Source organism: Littorina saxatilis, linkage group LG3 (genome assembly GCF_037325665.1).
Source record: "Littorina saxatilis isolate snail1 linkage group LG3, US_GU_Lsax_2.0, whole genome shotgun sequence".
In the NCBI taxonomy this organism is placed as follows: domain Eukaryota; kingdom Metazoa; phylum Mollusca; class Gastropoda; order Littorinimorpha; family Littorinidae; genus Littorina; species Littorina saxatilis.
This window is the reverse complement of record NC_090247.1, coordinates 31,243,582-31,256,764: the sequence shown is the minus strand read 5'-3', so window position 1 is coordinate 31,256,764 and position 13,183 is coordinate 31,243,582. Positions and strand designations below refer to the sequence as shown.

At 43.6% G+C, this 13,183-nt stretch overlaps 1 protein-coding gene across 1 annotated transcript in view; it reads right to left on the bottom strand.

The window, feature by feature from the left end:
- LOC138961168 (uncharacterized) overlaps positions 1–11,250 on the bottom strand; it is a 12,700-nt gene extending 1,450 nt beyond the window's left edge. The window contains exons 1-8 of the mRNA XM_070332768.1: positions 11,223–11,250; positions 6,845–6,921; positions 5,301–5,447; positions 4,309–4,520; positions 3,065–3,258; positions 1,831–1,994; positions 932–1,129; positions 40–133 (exon numbers count right to left, since the gene is read on the bottom strand). Coding sequence (XP_070188869.1) covers positions 40–133; positions 932–1,129; positions 1,831–1,994; positions 3,065–3,258; positions 4,309–4,520; positions 5,301–5,447; positions 6,845–6,921; positions 11,223–11,250 — 1,114 coding nt within the window. The remainder of the gene's footprint in view (positions 1–39; positions 134–931; positions 1,130–1,830; positions 1,995–3,064; positions 3,259–4,308; positions 4,521–5,300; positions 5,448–6,844; positions 6,922–11,222) is intronic.
- Positions 11,251–13,183: the final 1,933 nt, after the last annotated feature.

The window sequence follows — 13,183 nt, the reverse complement described above, 5'->3', positions numbered from 1 at the left end:
ACCAAGCCGAAATCAAGCACAATCACTGAGATCACTTACAGGTTCGGGCATCATCGAAAGCTTGACCAGCATTCAGGTCCTGAGTGGTCCTCTCCACTTCATCGTCAAACAGCTCGAACTCGTTCTTCTTGATCTGTACCACACACATCATTATCATCATCATCATCATCATCATCATCATCATCATCATCATCATCATCATCATCATCAGAATTACCAGCAGAGGTAGCAGCATACCTTGGTTTGTCTGTCTGTCTGTCTGTCTGTCTGCATGTCTGTCTGTGTGTATGTATTAATGTATGTCTGTCTCTCGGTCTGTCTGTATCTCTCTCTCTCTCTCTCTCTCTCTCTCTCTCTCTCTCTCTCTCTCTCCTTCCAAAATTCAACAGAAAACAAGTGTTGTCCCTTTTGTGAAGATAAATTAGAGACCGAAATCCATTTTTTGTTTGAATGCCAAACATATTGTGAGCTAAGAATAAAGTATTTAGCACAGTTTTTAAGTGTTGGTGATCAGTTGGGCAGTATGATTGCAATGTTTAAAAAACAAGACACAGAAACAATTGTAGATTTAGCAAAGTTTTTGTTTTTTGCATTTCAGTTAAGATTGTCAATGTTAAATAGTAATGAGGATTAATTGTCGCTGAAGGTTTTGTTGTTGCTGTATTTATTGTTCGGTTGTATGTATATATTAGGCAGCATTGATGTGCAAGATTATAGATAGAGGAAAGCTTGGAACAAACCACTGTGTATTTTGCATACGTTTCAATATCATGTTTTCTATTTTTTCCTGTGATTCATGTGTACCCCCCCCCCCCCCCATTGAAAGGGGCTGTAGGCCCATAGTCAATTAAACTGTGTCAGTGTCAGTGTCTGTCAGTGTCAGTGTCTCTCTCTCTCTCTATTTCTCTCTCTCTCTTTCTGCCAGTCTCACCTGGAAGAGCCTGTCCTTGAAGTCCGCGGTGATTGACACCAGCCTGACAATTCTCGCAGCCTGTCCGATGTCCAGGTCCGTTTCTTGGTTCAGGAGTTCTTCGAGGGCCAGGCGTTCCGCTCTGTTGTTATCGTTCCTGCTTCCGCTGTTCACAGCTGGCTCCAGCTCGTTTTCAAGCTCATCCTCCAGGGCAGTCAGCTGTCGAGATATTAGAAGAGAGTGAATGAGTGAGTGTGTAATTAAGTGACTGAGTGAGTGGGAGATTGTGTAATTGGGTCAGTCAGTCAATCAGCGAGTAAGTGAATGACTGTGTCAGTCAGTCAGTAAGTAAGATAGTGAGTGATTGTGTGGGTGAGCCAGTGCGTTAGTGACTGAGTGCATGAGTCAGTGATGGAGTGGTCGAATGGTTGTTTGGCTGGTTGGTTGAAACATTGAACGCTTGCGTGAGTGAGTGTCTGAATAATTTGGTTTGATTGAATGACTGGATATAGAACTGTTAGTTTTGGAAATAGCAAACACACCTACAAATACACGCACACACATACACGTACACATACACATACACACACACACACACACACACACACACATACACACACACATACACACACACTCACACACACACATACACATACACACACACACACACACATAAACACACACACACGTACACATACACACACACACACACACACGCACACACACAGGCACAAAACACAAACACTCACACACTCACACACACACACACACACACACACACACACACACACACACACACACACACACACTCACATGCACACACACACACACACACACACACACACACACACACACACACACACACACACACACACATTCACAACCACACACACACACACAATCACAGAAAACACACTCACGAAGGCCTCCAGCTGAGTAAGACGATCGTTCTGGTTCTCGTCAGTGTTATCCAAGGCTTCCAGAGTCACGGTCACCAGACGGTCAAAGAATCTAACCTGAACGGCCTGGCGAGCTTCAAGAGCAACCACCTGTTCGGATACTGTCTTGAGCTGGTCACTAACAGCTGCACACAGTTAGAGAGCTTAATGTGTTACGACGCTTGAGCAAGATGATTACAGCTTCAAACAGAGAGTTTTAGATTTAATGACGCTTGAGCAGGTGAGTCATAGCTTCAAACAGTTAGAGAGTTTTAGATTTAACTATGCTTGAGCGGTTATGTCACTGTCAAGTCAGGATTTTTAGTTTTCTACATAGTTATAGAGATGATTTAAGATTTAACAACGCTTGAGTGGACTCGTATTTCTAATATGATATGTCACGCAGCGGCATTGTAGCCCGTATTATCATTGTATCTTTTGTCTTCCCTAAGTCATCACATCTGTTGCAATCATCCCCCTCCCATCTTTTTTTACCCGAGTCATCACATTCGTTGCAATTATCCCCCTCCCTGAAAACAACTCGCTATATCCCATCGGATTACTCTAACCCTGCAGACCCCAAAATAATCTCTCAATACTGTAAAATAAAAAAATACCAAACAAAACCAATTTGCTATCCCCACGGCCGCGGCCGCCTGGTGGGTTAAGAGTGGAGATTTTTCCGATCTCCCAGGTCAACTTGTGTGCAGACCTGCTAGTGACTTATCCCCCTTCGTGTGTACACGCAACCACAAGACCAAGTGCGCACGGAAAAGATCCTGTAATCCATGTCAGAGTTCGGTGGGTTATGGAAACACGAAAATACCCAGCATGCATCCTCCGAAAGCGGCGTATGGCTGCCTAAATAACGTGGTAAAAACGGTCATACACGTAAAATTCCACTCGTGTAAAAACACGAGTGTACATGGGAGTTTCAGCCCACGAACGCAGAAGAAGAAGAAGAAGCTATCCCCAAATATTCCTTTAGTACTTACAAATTTCCTACCGGCAAAAATACCAATAATCAACAGCTAGCTCAACCTCTGCTATCACCCCGAATACTCCCTCGTTGCTTTAATATTTTGACCGGTTAAAATAACAAAAACTTATCATGGAATTCTCCGGCAGTATTTTCAGATTGGAAAAATACCAAATAATGCGCACCAGTCAATATATTTATATTTCCACTACACACCAAATATTCAAAAACCAATACCATCCACGCGGGAGAAGAGCTTGTCCAGTTTGTCTAGCCCGTCCCCTTTAGGAGGTGGAGGAGGGGGGGCGTAATAGCTGCTCCCGTAGCCGCTGGCGCCACTTCCACTGCCTCCGCCGGCGCCACTTCCACTGCCTCTGCGTCTGTCACCACGGCTGGGAGCGTCTCGGTCCGGGGTTGGGGCTTTATCAGGCCTGTAGCAGATTGTAAATCAGTAGCCTTAAGGGGTGGGATGCCTTGGAACGGTTCGTTTACGACCTAACAACAACTCAGGTCTCAAACAAGAGGGAGTCTTCAATTTCATTTTGTGAGTTCGACAGATTGACTAAATGTAGTAAATTTGCTTCACGCGACGTGTGTTACTGATGCAATGGAAACCCCCTTTTAAGACCGAACAAAAACTCCCAGAAAATAAGGTCTTAAACCAGAGGGAGTCTTAAAATTGAGGTAAATGTACAGAGATTGTGAACTTAACATATGAAAATGTAAGGTCTTAAACAGAGGGAGGTCTTACATGTGATGGTCTCAAAAGGGGGTCTCCGCTGTATGTAGCCAGTATCATATCAAACATTGATCACAATGATCAGGCTTTAAAGGGGGTCTCCGCTGTATGTAGCCAGTATCATATCAAACATTGATCACAATGATCAGGCTTTAAAGGCACATTCTTTCCCGTGTTAATAAGTCCGCTAACCATATCAAATCTGGTCACATTAGATAAAAACGTTCCACCACTTGTACAAATACAATAAATTCACTATTTAGGCGCTCTCTGACTCTGTGCAAAGTATAGTAATTTGAGATATGAATTATTTTATCTTACCAGGCATAAATGGAAATATGCTAAATTAATTCTTTAAAAAATATACCCGTTCCGCACAAGAAGTAGTCAGGAAATTGATTGCGTGTATTTGTCCAGCAACAACAACAAACACAAATAAAAATATGGACTTCAACAGATCATTGTTGGATTTAAAACAGTGGCCTGTAAATTCTGTTTGGTACACTCAAAGTATTTCAGTTTGCAGTATTTAGTTTGTTGTATTTTTTATTTGCTACAATAATTGTGTATACACATACACAGCTCTTTTTCTTCTTAAAACTATTTATTGTACATACACTGTTTCTTTTAAATCAAAGCAAATAAAGCCAAGAATAACTCAAAGGGGAATAACACAAGAGAATGAGGACGTACACAAACAGGAGTAGGGGGGTATACATACGATTGTTATCATCGTTCTTACCTGGGTCTGGGCGCAATGCCTGCGCTCGCCACAGCGACGACAACAGCGAGAAGGATGAAGGTCCTCATGACGACAATGATGTCTAGGGCAAGTTGACTGCTGTGGTTGTGGTTCCGATGGCGTTCAGAATCACTGACGAAGACTGTGTAAAAGTTGGAGGCTTTTATATAGTGTGCGTCATACGGGTTGGATGAGGAGTTCTTTGTGACACGCTGTTTTGACAGCTATAAACTCCTGCAAGGTAGCTGATTGTCTCAGGATTAGGGAGATGTTTTTATGTGACGTCAGTATGGACATTTTTTAGGGTTCGATGAGGTTGATGTGGGAAAAAGGAGACGACTCGATCACAAGACAAAATTGCTAACTATACATCGATAGAAGATTTGGGATGGGGGTGGCAGATTTGTGGGTGCTAGTAGAAATATAACATGGATATTATTGAAATTAGTATTACAGTTACATGTTTCTTAGGGACAATGCAGAGACACACAGACACAGACGCAGAGGGAAACACTCAAAAATAAAGAAAACCAGTTGTATGCAAATTCTGTACATTGGGCATTTGTTACCAAGACAGTGTGTCAGCGCTTTCTCGGTCGCGGTGTTTCGGCCAACCAATGACTAACTGCTAGTCTTGGTGTGAACACATTCAGTGCGTTCAGTATCATTATGTGAATTCCCAAAATTGGCTAAATGTATGCATTTTGCTTTACGCGACTTGTTTCAAGTTCATTTGTAATCATATCAACACACAATATATAAATGTCACGAAAATGATGAGAGAATGCCTACGTGCAAAAGTGGAGGCTTAAATGCCACTAAATAGTGAGCAATGAATTTACAATGCTAAAGTTCAAGATTACAAAGCAATTAGCTCATGCTCTTACAATGATATCAACATAGTTTCATTAACTCGTTGAAAACAGTTACATGGTTTTATTTATTTTGAGCAAGAACTTGTTCAGCACTGCTCTTAATCCTGCACAGCTGACCTCTTTAATATGCTCTCCAAAGTCTGCACTCAGTGACCGCTGCTGGCTGGCACAGTGGCAGCGAAGTAGGGGGGTGGGGGTAACAAGGGGCAGGTGGGGTTGACCTAGTGCCTTCAACTCTGGGCTAGTATTAGTACTGCTCTCCAGCTACTGCATCACATTGCCAGTGTTAGGTTACTCACATAGAAATTCGGGCTGATTTCTCAGTCTTCCTTCGGAAAGCAGTACGACGCTAAGCGCTAAACATACTCTGCAAACCATTGCGAATTCAAAAACAGTCTTAAATATCTGATATACTCACTTGTGTGGAAGCAAGATTGCAGAAAGTGTCGCGAACAAATGTTGGCAGTGTCCGGGTTGACCCCTTTCGACCGATCTTTTGCAAAAGTTGACTTCTCCACTCATCGTTCACACCTTTCTCAGGCACTTTGAAGAAAGATAGTCCACGATTGATGGTCCGTTTAGCTGGACAATTCACAATTGCACAAGTTGAGCCCATGGTGGGCGCGGTCTGTTTTATCCAAATTTCCAAAAACGTATCCGAATCTCCGCTGCAGAGAAACGAGCACGTTGTGCGTCTGTATTATCTCTGAACCGGAAGTGGCTTGGCCGGCTGGGCGTTAAGCTAAAAAAAAAAAAAATCAAAAAAAATCAGAACCTCCTCAAGGGGGACCGAGATTTACAAAGCAAAGTACCTTTGTGGGGGACGTATCACAAGGTAATCTAGTCATGAGGAGGACCATTGTATAAGTACCTAGACCAGACACGTGTTTCGAGACTATTGTGTCTCATCAGTGGTCAGGTGGTACTAATGGCGAGAGATGATGATAAAATCGTTTATTTAACGTCACTCTGTAAAAACATTGGCGACATTTGTTTTAGATTAAGAACACACACAGGCACGCACACAAACTTTCCCTTTATGTACAGTGGTTCACCACCCTTCCGCCCCCCGCACACTCTCGCTCATCTAATTAAAAATGGTGTTAAGAGATACTTAGATATAAAATGGTATTTTTAAAAGTTCTGATAAAAAATATATAGTAGCTGTATGAGAAGCAATGGCGTCAGCCGCAGCAATGTCTCTTCATATCCAGGGACCAAGTGGGTGCGTGTGCACAAGTCCAGCGATAAGTTTGGGACCTTGCCACCCAAGGTCTTTATTAAAACTTAAAAGATAGCTTAATTTTTCCTTTGAGGTATTTGGCAGGATATTTCTATTTGAGTTTATAAACTGAGTCAGGGGTTGAAAGTGGCATGAGTTCAAATCACACTCCAAAGTCAAATGAGCAATGGTGAGGTCGGATTGACAGGTGCATTTAAGCTCCAGAAATTGGTAGTTCCCAGCTTCTGCCCTTAGGCGGTTAATCCTTTTTATTACACGTGGGCATGCATTATAGGTGTTCATCTGTTTTGATGGGGCTTCCCGAATGAGCCAGCCAGAGCTTATAGCCGTGTGCATATAATTATTTGTTCCTCCATTCTCTCCAGAGAAGAGAGTCTGTAAGGCTACTGATCTCAGAAGCAGACAATGGCAGGTCTACCTCGGAGGCGCCTATGCCTTGGGCAGCTTCTTTGGCGGCTTTGTCTGCTTTCTCGTTGCCAGGCACGTTCACGTGTGCTGGACACCAGACCAGGTTAATCTCGCTTCCTTTTTACATTTAGTCAAGTTTTGACTAAATGTTTTAACATAGAGGGGGGAATCGAGACGAGGGTCGTGGTGTGTGTGTGTGTGTGTGTGTGTGTGTGTGTGTGTGTGTGTGTGTGTGTGTGTGTGTGTGTGTGTGTGTGTGTGTGTAGAGCGATTCAGACTAAACTACTCAACCGATCTTTATGAAATTTGACATGAGAGTTCCTGAATATGATATCCCCGGAAAAAAATTTCATTTTTTCGATAAATACATTTGATGACGTCATATCCGGCTTTTTGTAAAAGTTGAGGCGGCACTGTCACACCCTCATTTTTCAATTAAATTGATTGGAATTTTGGCCAAGCAATCTTCGACAAAGGCCGGGGTTTGGTATTGCATTTCAGCTTGGTGGCTTAAAAACTAATGAGTGAGTTTGGTCATTAAAAATCGGAAACTTGTAATTAAAAGTATTTTTTTATTAAACGATCCAAAAACAATTTCATCTTATTCTTCGTCATTTTCTGATTCCAAAAACATATACATATGTTATATTTGGATTAACAACAAGCTCTGAAAATTAAAAATATAAAAATTATGATCAAAATTAAATTTCCGAAATCGTTTTAAAAACTATTTCATCTTATTCCTTGTTGGTTCCTGATTCCAAAAACATGTAGATATGATATGTTTGGATTAAAAACACGCTCAGAAAGTTAAAACGAAGAGAGGTACAGTAAAGCGTGCTATGAAGCACAGCACAACCGCTACCGTGCCAAACAGGCTCGTCACTTTCACTGCCTTTTGCACTAGCGGCGGACTACGTTCAGTTTCATTCTGTGAGTTCCACAGCTTAACTAAATGTAGTAATTTCGCCTTACGCGACTTGTTTTATAATTTTATTTGCCAGCTCCTTTATGGCAATGACAAGATCATGTCTTTTTGATCTTTTGTTAGATCTTAATGCTTCAATGGCTGCTTTGGAGTCAGAGAATATAGCTATCTTTTGAGGAGGAGTGTTCTTGAGATTGAACTGAACAAGCGACATGCAGATGGCAAGGAGCTCAGCTGAGAAGATCGAGTTTCTGTTGCACAGTTTAAATTTCCCAGTCAGGTCATCGCTGGGGATTACAAAAGCTGCCCCAGCCTTCTTGTCATCCAACACTGACCCGTCTGTGTAAACATGAACATGGCCTTTGTATACAGTATCAATGTGCTCAAGGGCTTGTATCCTGAGTAATAACTGATCATCCTTTGTAGCTGTGCAATATTCTGTGTCAAAATTCATTTCTTTCATTGTCCATGAGGGATCACGAGATATGGGGTTTTGGGCCACATCATTTGGGTCGACACTGATTTCACTAAAGAGTGAAGCATTGAATTGAGCCAGTGAGGAGAAAGTAGTGCCAAAGTGGGCCTTTTCGTTTTGGACATGATTGTAATGCGGTTGTAGCTCCTCTTTTGTTGAGTTTTGCACTGTGTTGGCTCGAACATTGTATAATCTGCGCAGCACTTACGCCGCCACATGTCAAGAGGGAGGAATCCTGATTGGTGGTATACAATGGCCTGCTTTGAATGCCTTGGGTGTCCGAGGGCAAGCCGAAGGGCACGCCATTCCGCTGACTGTAGCTTATCAAGCCATTTTCGAGCCGACGAGAAGTAGGCCTCCTGTCCATATGATAGTCTTGATCTTATAAGAGCTCTGGTGATGTTTGTTATACTGTTCAAAAAAAGAAACGCATAGCTTGTAATATTTGGTTAATTTAGTTATATGGCTACAAGGATATCCACCAAACTGCAGAAAATGTTTATCTGGTCGTCGACCTTTCGTCCATTGCCACAAGTGAGCTCTGCACGTGACGCATGCGTTATCAGTGGCTACAATGTCAAAATTGCTCATTTGGCATGACCACTCGTCATGCTTCAGTGTAATCTCGTGAAACTCGGGGAATATTGAGCTCTCACCATGTCTTCCAAAACCCATAAAAGCGGATTGTTCGCCACAAAGAAATCAGACGACAATTCAGCGACGAAAGATGGCCCGATTGAGCAGAGAAGACCGCCAAATTGCATTGGGTCGTTTACAAGCAGGCCAAAGTCAAAGTGCAATCGACAGGCACTTCCACGTGTCCCAGAGCACCATCAGTAGACTGTGGGTCAGGTTTCAAGCCACTGGCTCCGTTGCTGACTTGCCACGAGCGGGAAGACCAAGGGCGACAACTGCTGCTCACGACCGCTTCATACGGCTCCGCCACCTCCGGAATCGTTTCCTGTCGGCCTCATCTTCTGTCCAGGCTCTCCCCGGGCCACACAGATTATCGGACCAGACCGTGCGGAACCGCCTGCATGAAGCTGGTTTGAGAGCTCGCAGACCTCACAGAGGAGCTGTCCTCACCCGCCGCCATCGCCAGAACCGAGTGCAGTGGGGCAACCAGCACCTTCGCTGGACCGTCCGGAATCACTGGAGACACGTGTGGTTCAGCGACGAGTCCTACTTCCTGCTCCAGCGACATGATGGTCGGAGGAGGGTCTACCGGAGAGTAAACGAACGTTACGCGCCCAACTGTGTGGATGAGGCACCCGTTCATGGTGGTGGAGGCGTCATGGTGTGGGGGGCGATCAATACCGCTGGAAGGAGCACCCTGGTGCACGTCCAAGGGCGCATAACTGCCCAGCGATACGTGGAGGAAATTCTGCGCCCACACGCCCTTCCTCTTCTGGCTGACCAGGATGCCATATTCCAGCAGGACAACGCTCGCCCGCACACAGCACGACTCACCACCCAGTTCCTCACCGACCACCATGTCCAGGTGCTTCCCTGGCCATCCATGTCGCCAGACATGAACCCGATAGAACACCTCTGGGATGAATTGGACAGACGTGTGCGCAGGCGAGAAGAAGCGCCGGCAAATCACCGCGATCTATTGCAGGCACTTCAGGAGGAGTGGGACACCATCCCACAGCAAGATATCCGGCATCTGATCCAGTCCATGCCCAGAAGGTGCCGGGCAGTTGTTGCTGCTCAAGGCAGTCACACCCCTACTGACTTGACAGCTTCGGCACCCAATCGTATTGATTGACTAATTGATTTGAAGATGCAAATGAACTGTGTGTGCATTCAACTGTATCCATACCAAATTTCAAACAAATAATCTAAATATTGGATTTTCTGTTAATTTTTTCGAAAAATAAAACAAATTTGGCAAGTAGCAACTATGCGTTTCTTTTTTTGAACAGTATAGAATAACTGGGCACTTTGCCCATGGTTGGGCAGCCAGTATTTTAAGAAGGTTGATGGTCTTATTTGCTTTGCTTAAAAGATACTTTAAGTGAGCAGTCCATAGTCCATTTGAGGTGAAAAGTACGCCCAGATATTTCACCTGCTGACTGGGTGAGACAACAGATTTATCTAGTGAGAACTGTATCTTTTCTCGATCTTCCAGTTTTCGGTTTGTAAAGACAACGAATACAGTTTTCTCGGCAGAGAGAGTGAAGCCATTCTCCCGCATATAGTTCGCAATGTTATCTATAGCTGTTTGCCACTCTTTAGAGAATTTGTGTTCTGTTTTATAGGTTTTGTTTTGATACTCTTTGCATAGAGCAATATCATCCGCATAAAGCGTCAGTTCGGCTCCATGTGTTTTAATTGTCGATATGTCATGCAGCATAATGCTAAAAAGCAGTGGTGCTATTACTGAGCCCTGTGGCACTCCCATGTCAACTTTGCGAGTGGATGATTTGGCACCTTTATAGTCAGTTTGAAAGGATCTGTTCAGTAGAAAGCTTTTTATGTATTGAAACATATTACCACTGATGCCTAATTGCTTCAATTTGAACAACAATCGTTGGTGCCATACTGTATCGTAGGCTTTTTTGATGTCAAAAAAGACAGCAAAGAGAGACTTCTTGCGTGAGAGAGCTTTCTTAATTTTGGAGGACAGTTTTACAATGTGATCCGAGACACCCCTGCCTCGACGGAAACCGGCTTGACACAGGGGTATTACCTTTTTTCTTTCCATTTCATCTTCTAGTCTGGATTTTAGTATTCTTTCATAGATTTTGCTCAGATGGGAGGTCAGAGATATAGGGCGCCAGTTGGAAGGGTCAGCTCTTGGTTTTCCAGGCTTTAAAATGGGGATCACAACAGCCTCTTTCCAAGCTGTGGGAATCAGGCCAGACTTCCAGCATGTTGAATATAGCCCTGTCAGAAGTGTTCGAACATTTTCGGGGCTTTCATTCGTTTTTGCTTCAATAAGTGCAGCTAGGATGCCAGTGACGAAATTGAACACCTCACCGCAGTTCTCGGCGCTCATCATCTTCATCTTTGCATAGCTTTCTTTTAAAATATGTTGTCTGAGGCAGTCTTCGGACTGTGGTTTTGGTGTGTTTTGTGTTTTGTCTTCCTCAACAATCATCAACTTTGGTTCATCCATGAACAAGTCATCATAATCGTGTGTGGGGGAAGTTTGAGATTCTGCATCAGCAACCTTTTTCTCATTGTTTGTTGTTGGCTGTTTGTTTGTCTTTGTTTTGTCTGCTGCTTTTGTGGGGGCCTTTTTTACATTGTGTGTTGATTTTAGTTTCTGGGCAACAGTAGACTCATTATTAATAGGGTTTATGTCAGTTCTTTGTCCAGGTCTCTGGAGGGCGATATTTTGCTCTGAAATGGGGTTTTCACTTCGAGGGTTGCTTGATTTCCTGTGCGTATGCGGCTTGTTGTTGGTTCTGGCCAGATAGTGCTATAATCCTGTTTTTCAATCTCAGCCACGAAAGCTGGGGAGGTAGCCAGGTTTCTCTTTGCTTTGCTGGCACCGCGAGGAGCACTTTCCCCCCCTGCCATTTTCAGCACCCAGCACTCATCGACTTCTGAATCAGAGTCATTAGATGTATCTGGGTCTTTCTTTTGTTTTTTCATTATTTCAAACTTTGCTCTTCTTATTGCTTCTGCATATGGGATGTATTTAGCTGCTCGGATTTTGTTTGCTGTTCTTTGGAGCACTAGCTCAGGACAGCCTAAGTAAGCTGCCGAGTGGGGACCGCCACAGTTTAGGCAGTGTTTGTCATTTGGACAGTTGTCAACTGGGTGGTCTTTCTTTTGACCGCATCTTGGGCATTTGTCTTGTCTGGCTTTACATTGTTTGGAGCCATGTCCCAATCTCTGGCACTTAGTACACCTTCTGACTGGGGCCACATAGGGTTCTACAGCAAAGAAGGTTTTCACTATCTTCACTGTATCTGGTAGCAGTTTCTTAAAAAAAAGAAGTGATTTTGACAGCTTGAGTAAGTTCCCCCTTCTGGTTTTTTAACCGCTGAAGAGATTTTACTTTCTCGAGAGATTGTTGAAGTTTATCAAGGTCTTCAGAGAGTGGGATGGGTCTGATGACACCTTCCGTTGTTGCCTCTGGTATAGTGCATCTTATTTGCACTTGAGCGAGACTGGTGAGATTGGCAAGTTTATGTTGTTGTTTTTCATTGCAGCAGGCAATCAAGAATTTGCCCGAGGGCAGAGGTCGTACACCTTCTATCTGACCGACCGCGTCAACCAAAACACGACACTGGAGTGATGGCCCAAGTTTCGAGAACATAGCTGGACCTGTAGCCGCGTTGGTGAGAATGACTGGGTATTGTGCAAAGGTTGGAGGAAGACTTGGTGTCACCTTTTTTGACTTTGTGTGTCTAGGGGGCCCAGTTTTGACTGGTTGTGAGACTTTTGACTGTGGCTGAGGCAGAGCCTGTTCGGCATCACTGTTAGCAATGGGTGCATTTTTCTTCCGCTGACGGCGGCGTTGAGTTTTAAAAATGTCATCGCCTTCTGTGCTTGGGGAAGGTGAAATGTTCCCGTCTTCTGAGGGCACTACTGCGTTGTGGTTATTGACACTGGCGTCAGCGTCAGAGTGGTTGTTTGAGCTCTCTTTTGTCTTTTTATTTTATATTTAGTCAAGTTTTGACTAAATATTTTAACATCGAGGGGGAATCGAAACGAGGGTCGTGGTGTATGTGCGTGTGTGCGTGTGTGTGTGTGTGTAGAGCGATTCAGACTAAACTACTGGACCGATCTTTATGAAATTTGACATGAGAGTTCCTGGGTATGAAATCCCCGAATGTTTTTTTCATTTTTTTGATAAATGAAGAGCGGGGTAGTAGTTGCGCTAAGAAGGATAGCACGCTTTTCTGTACCTCTCTTTGTTTTAACTTTCTGAGCGTGTTTTTAATCCAAACATATCATATCTATATGTTTTTGGAATCAGGAACCGA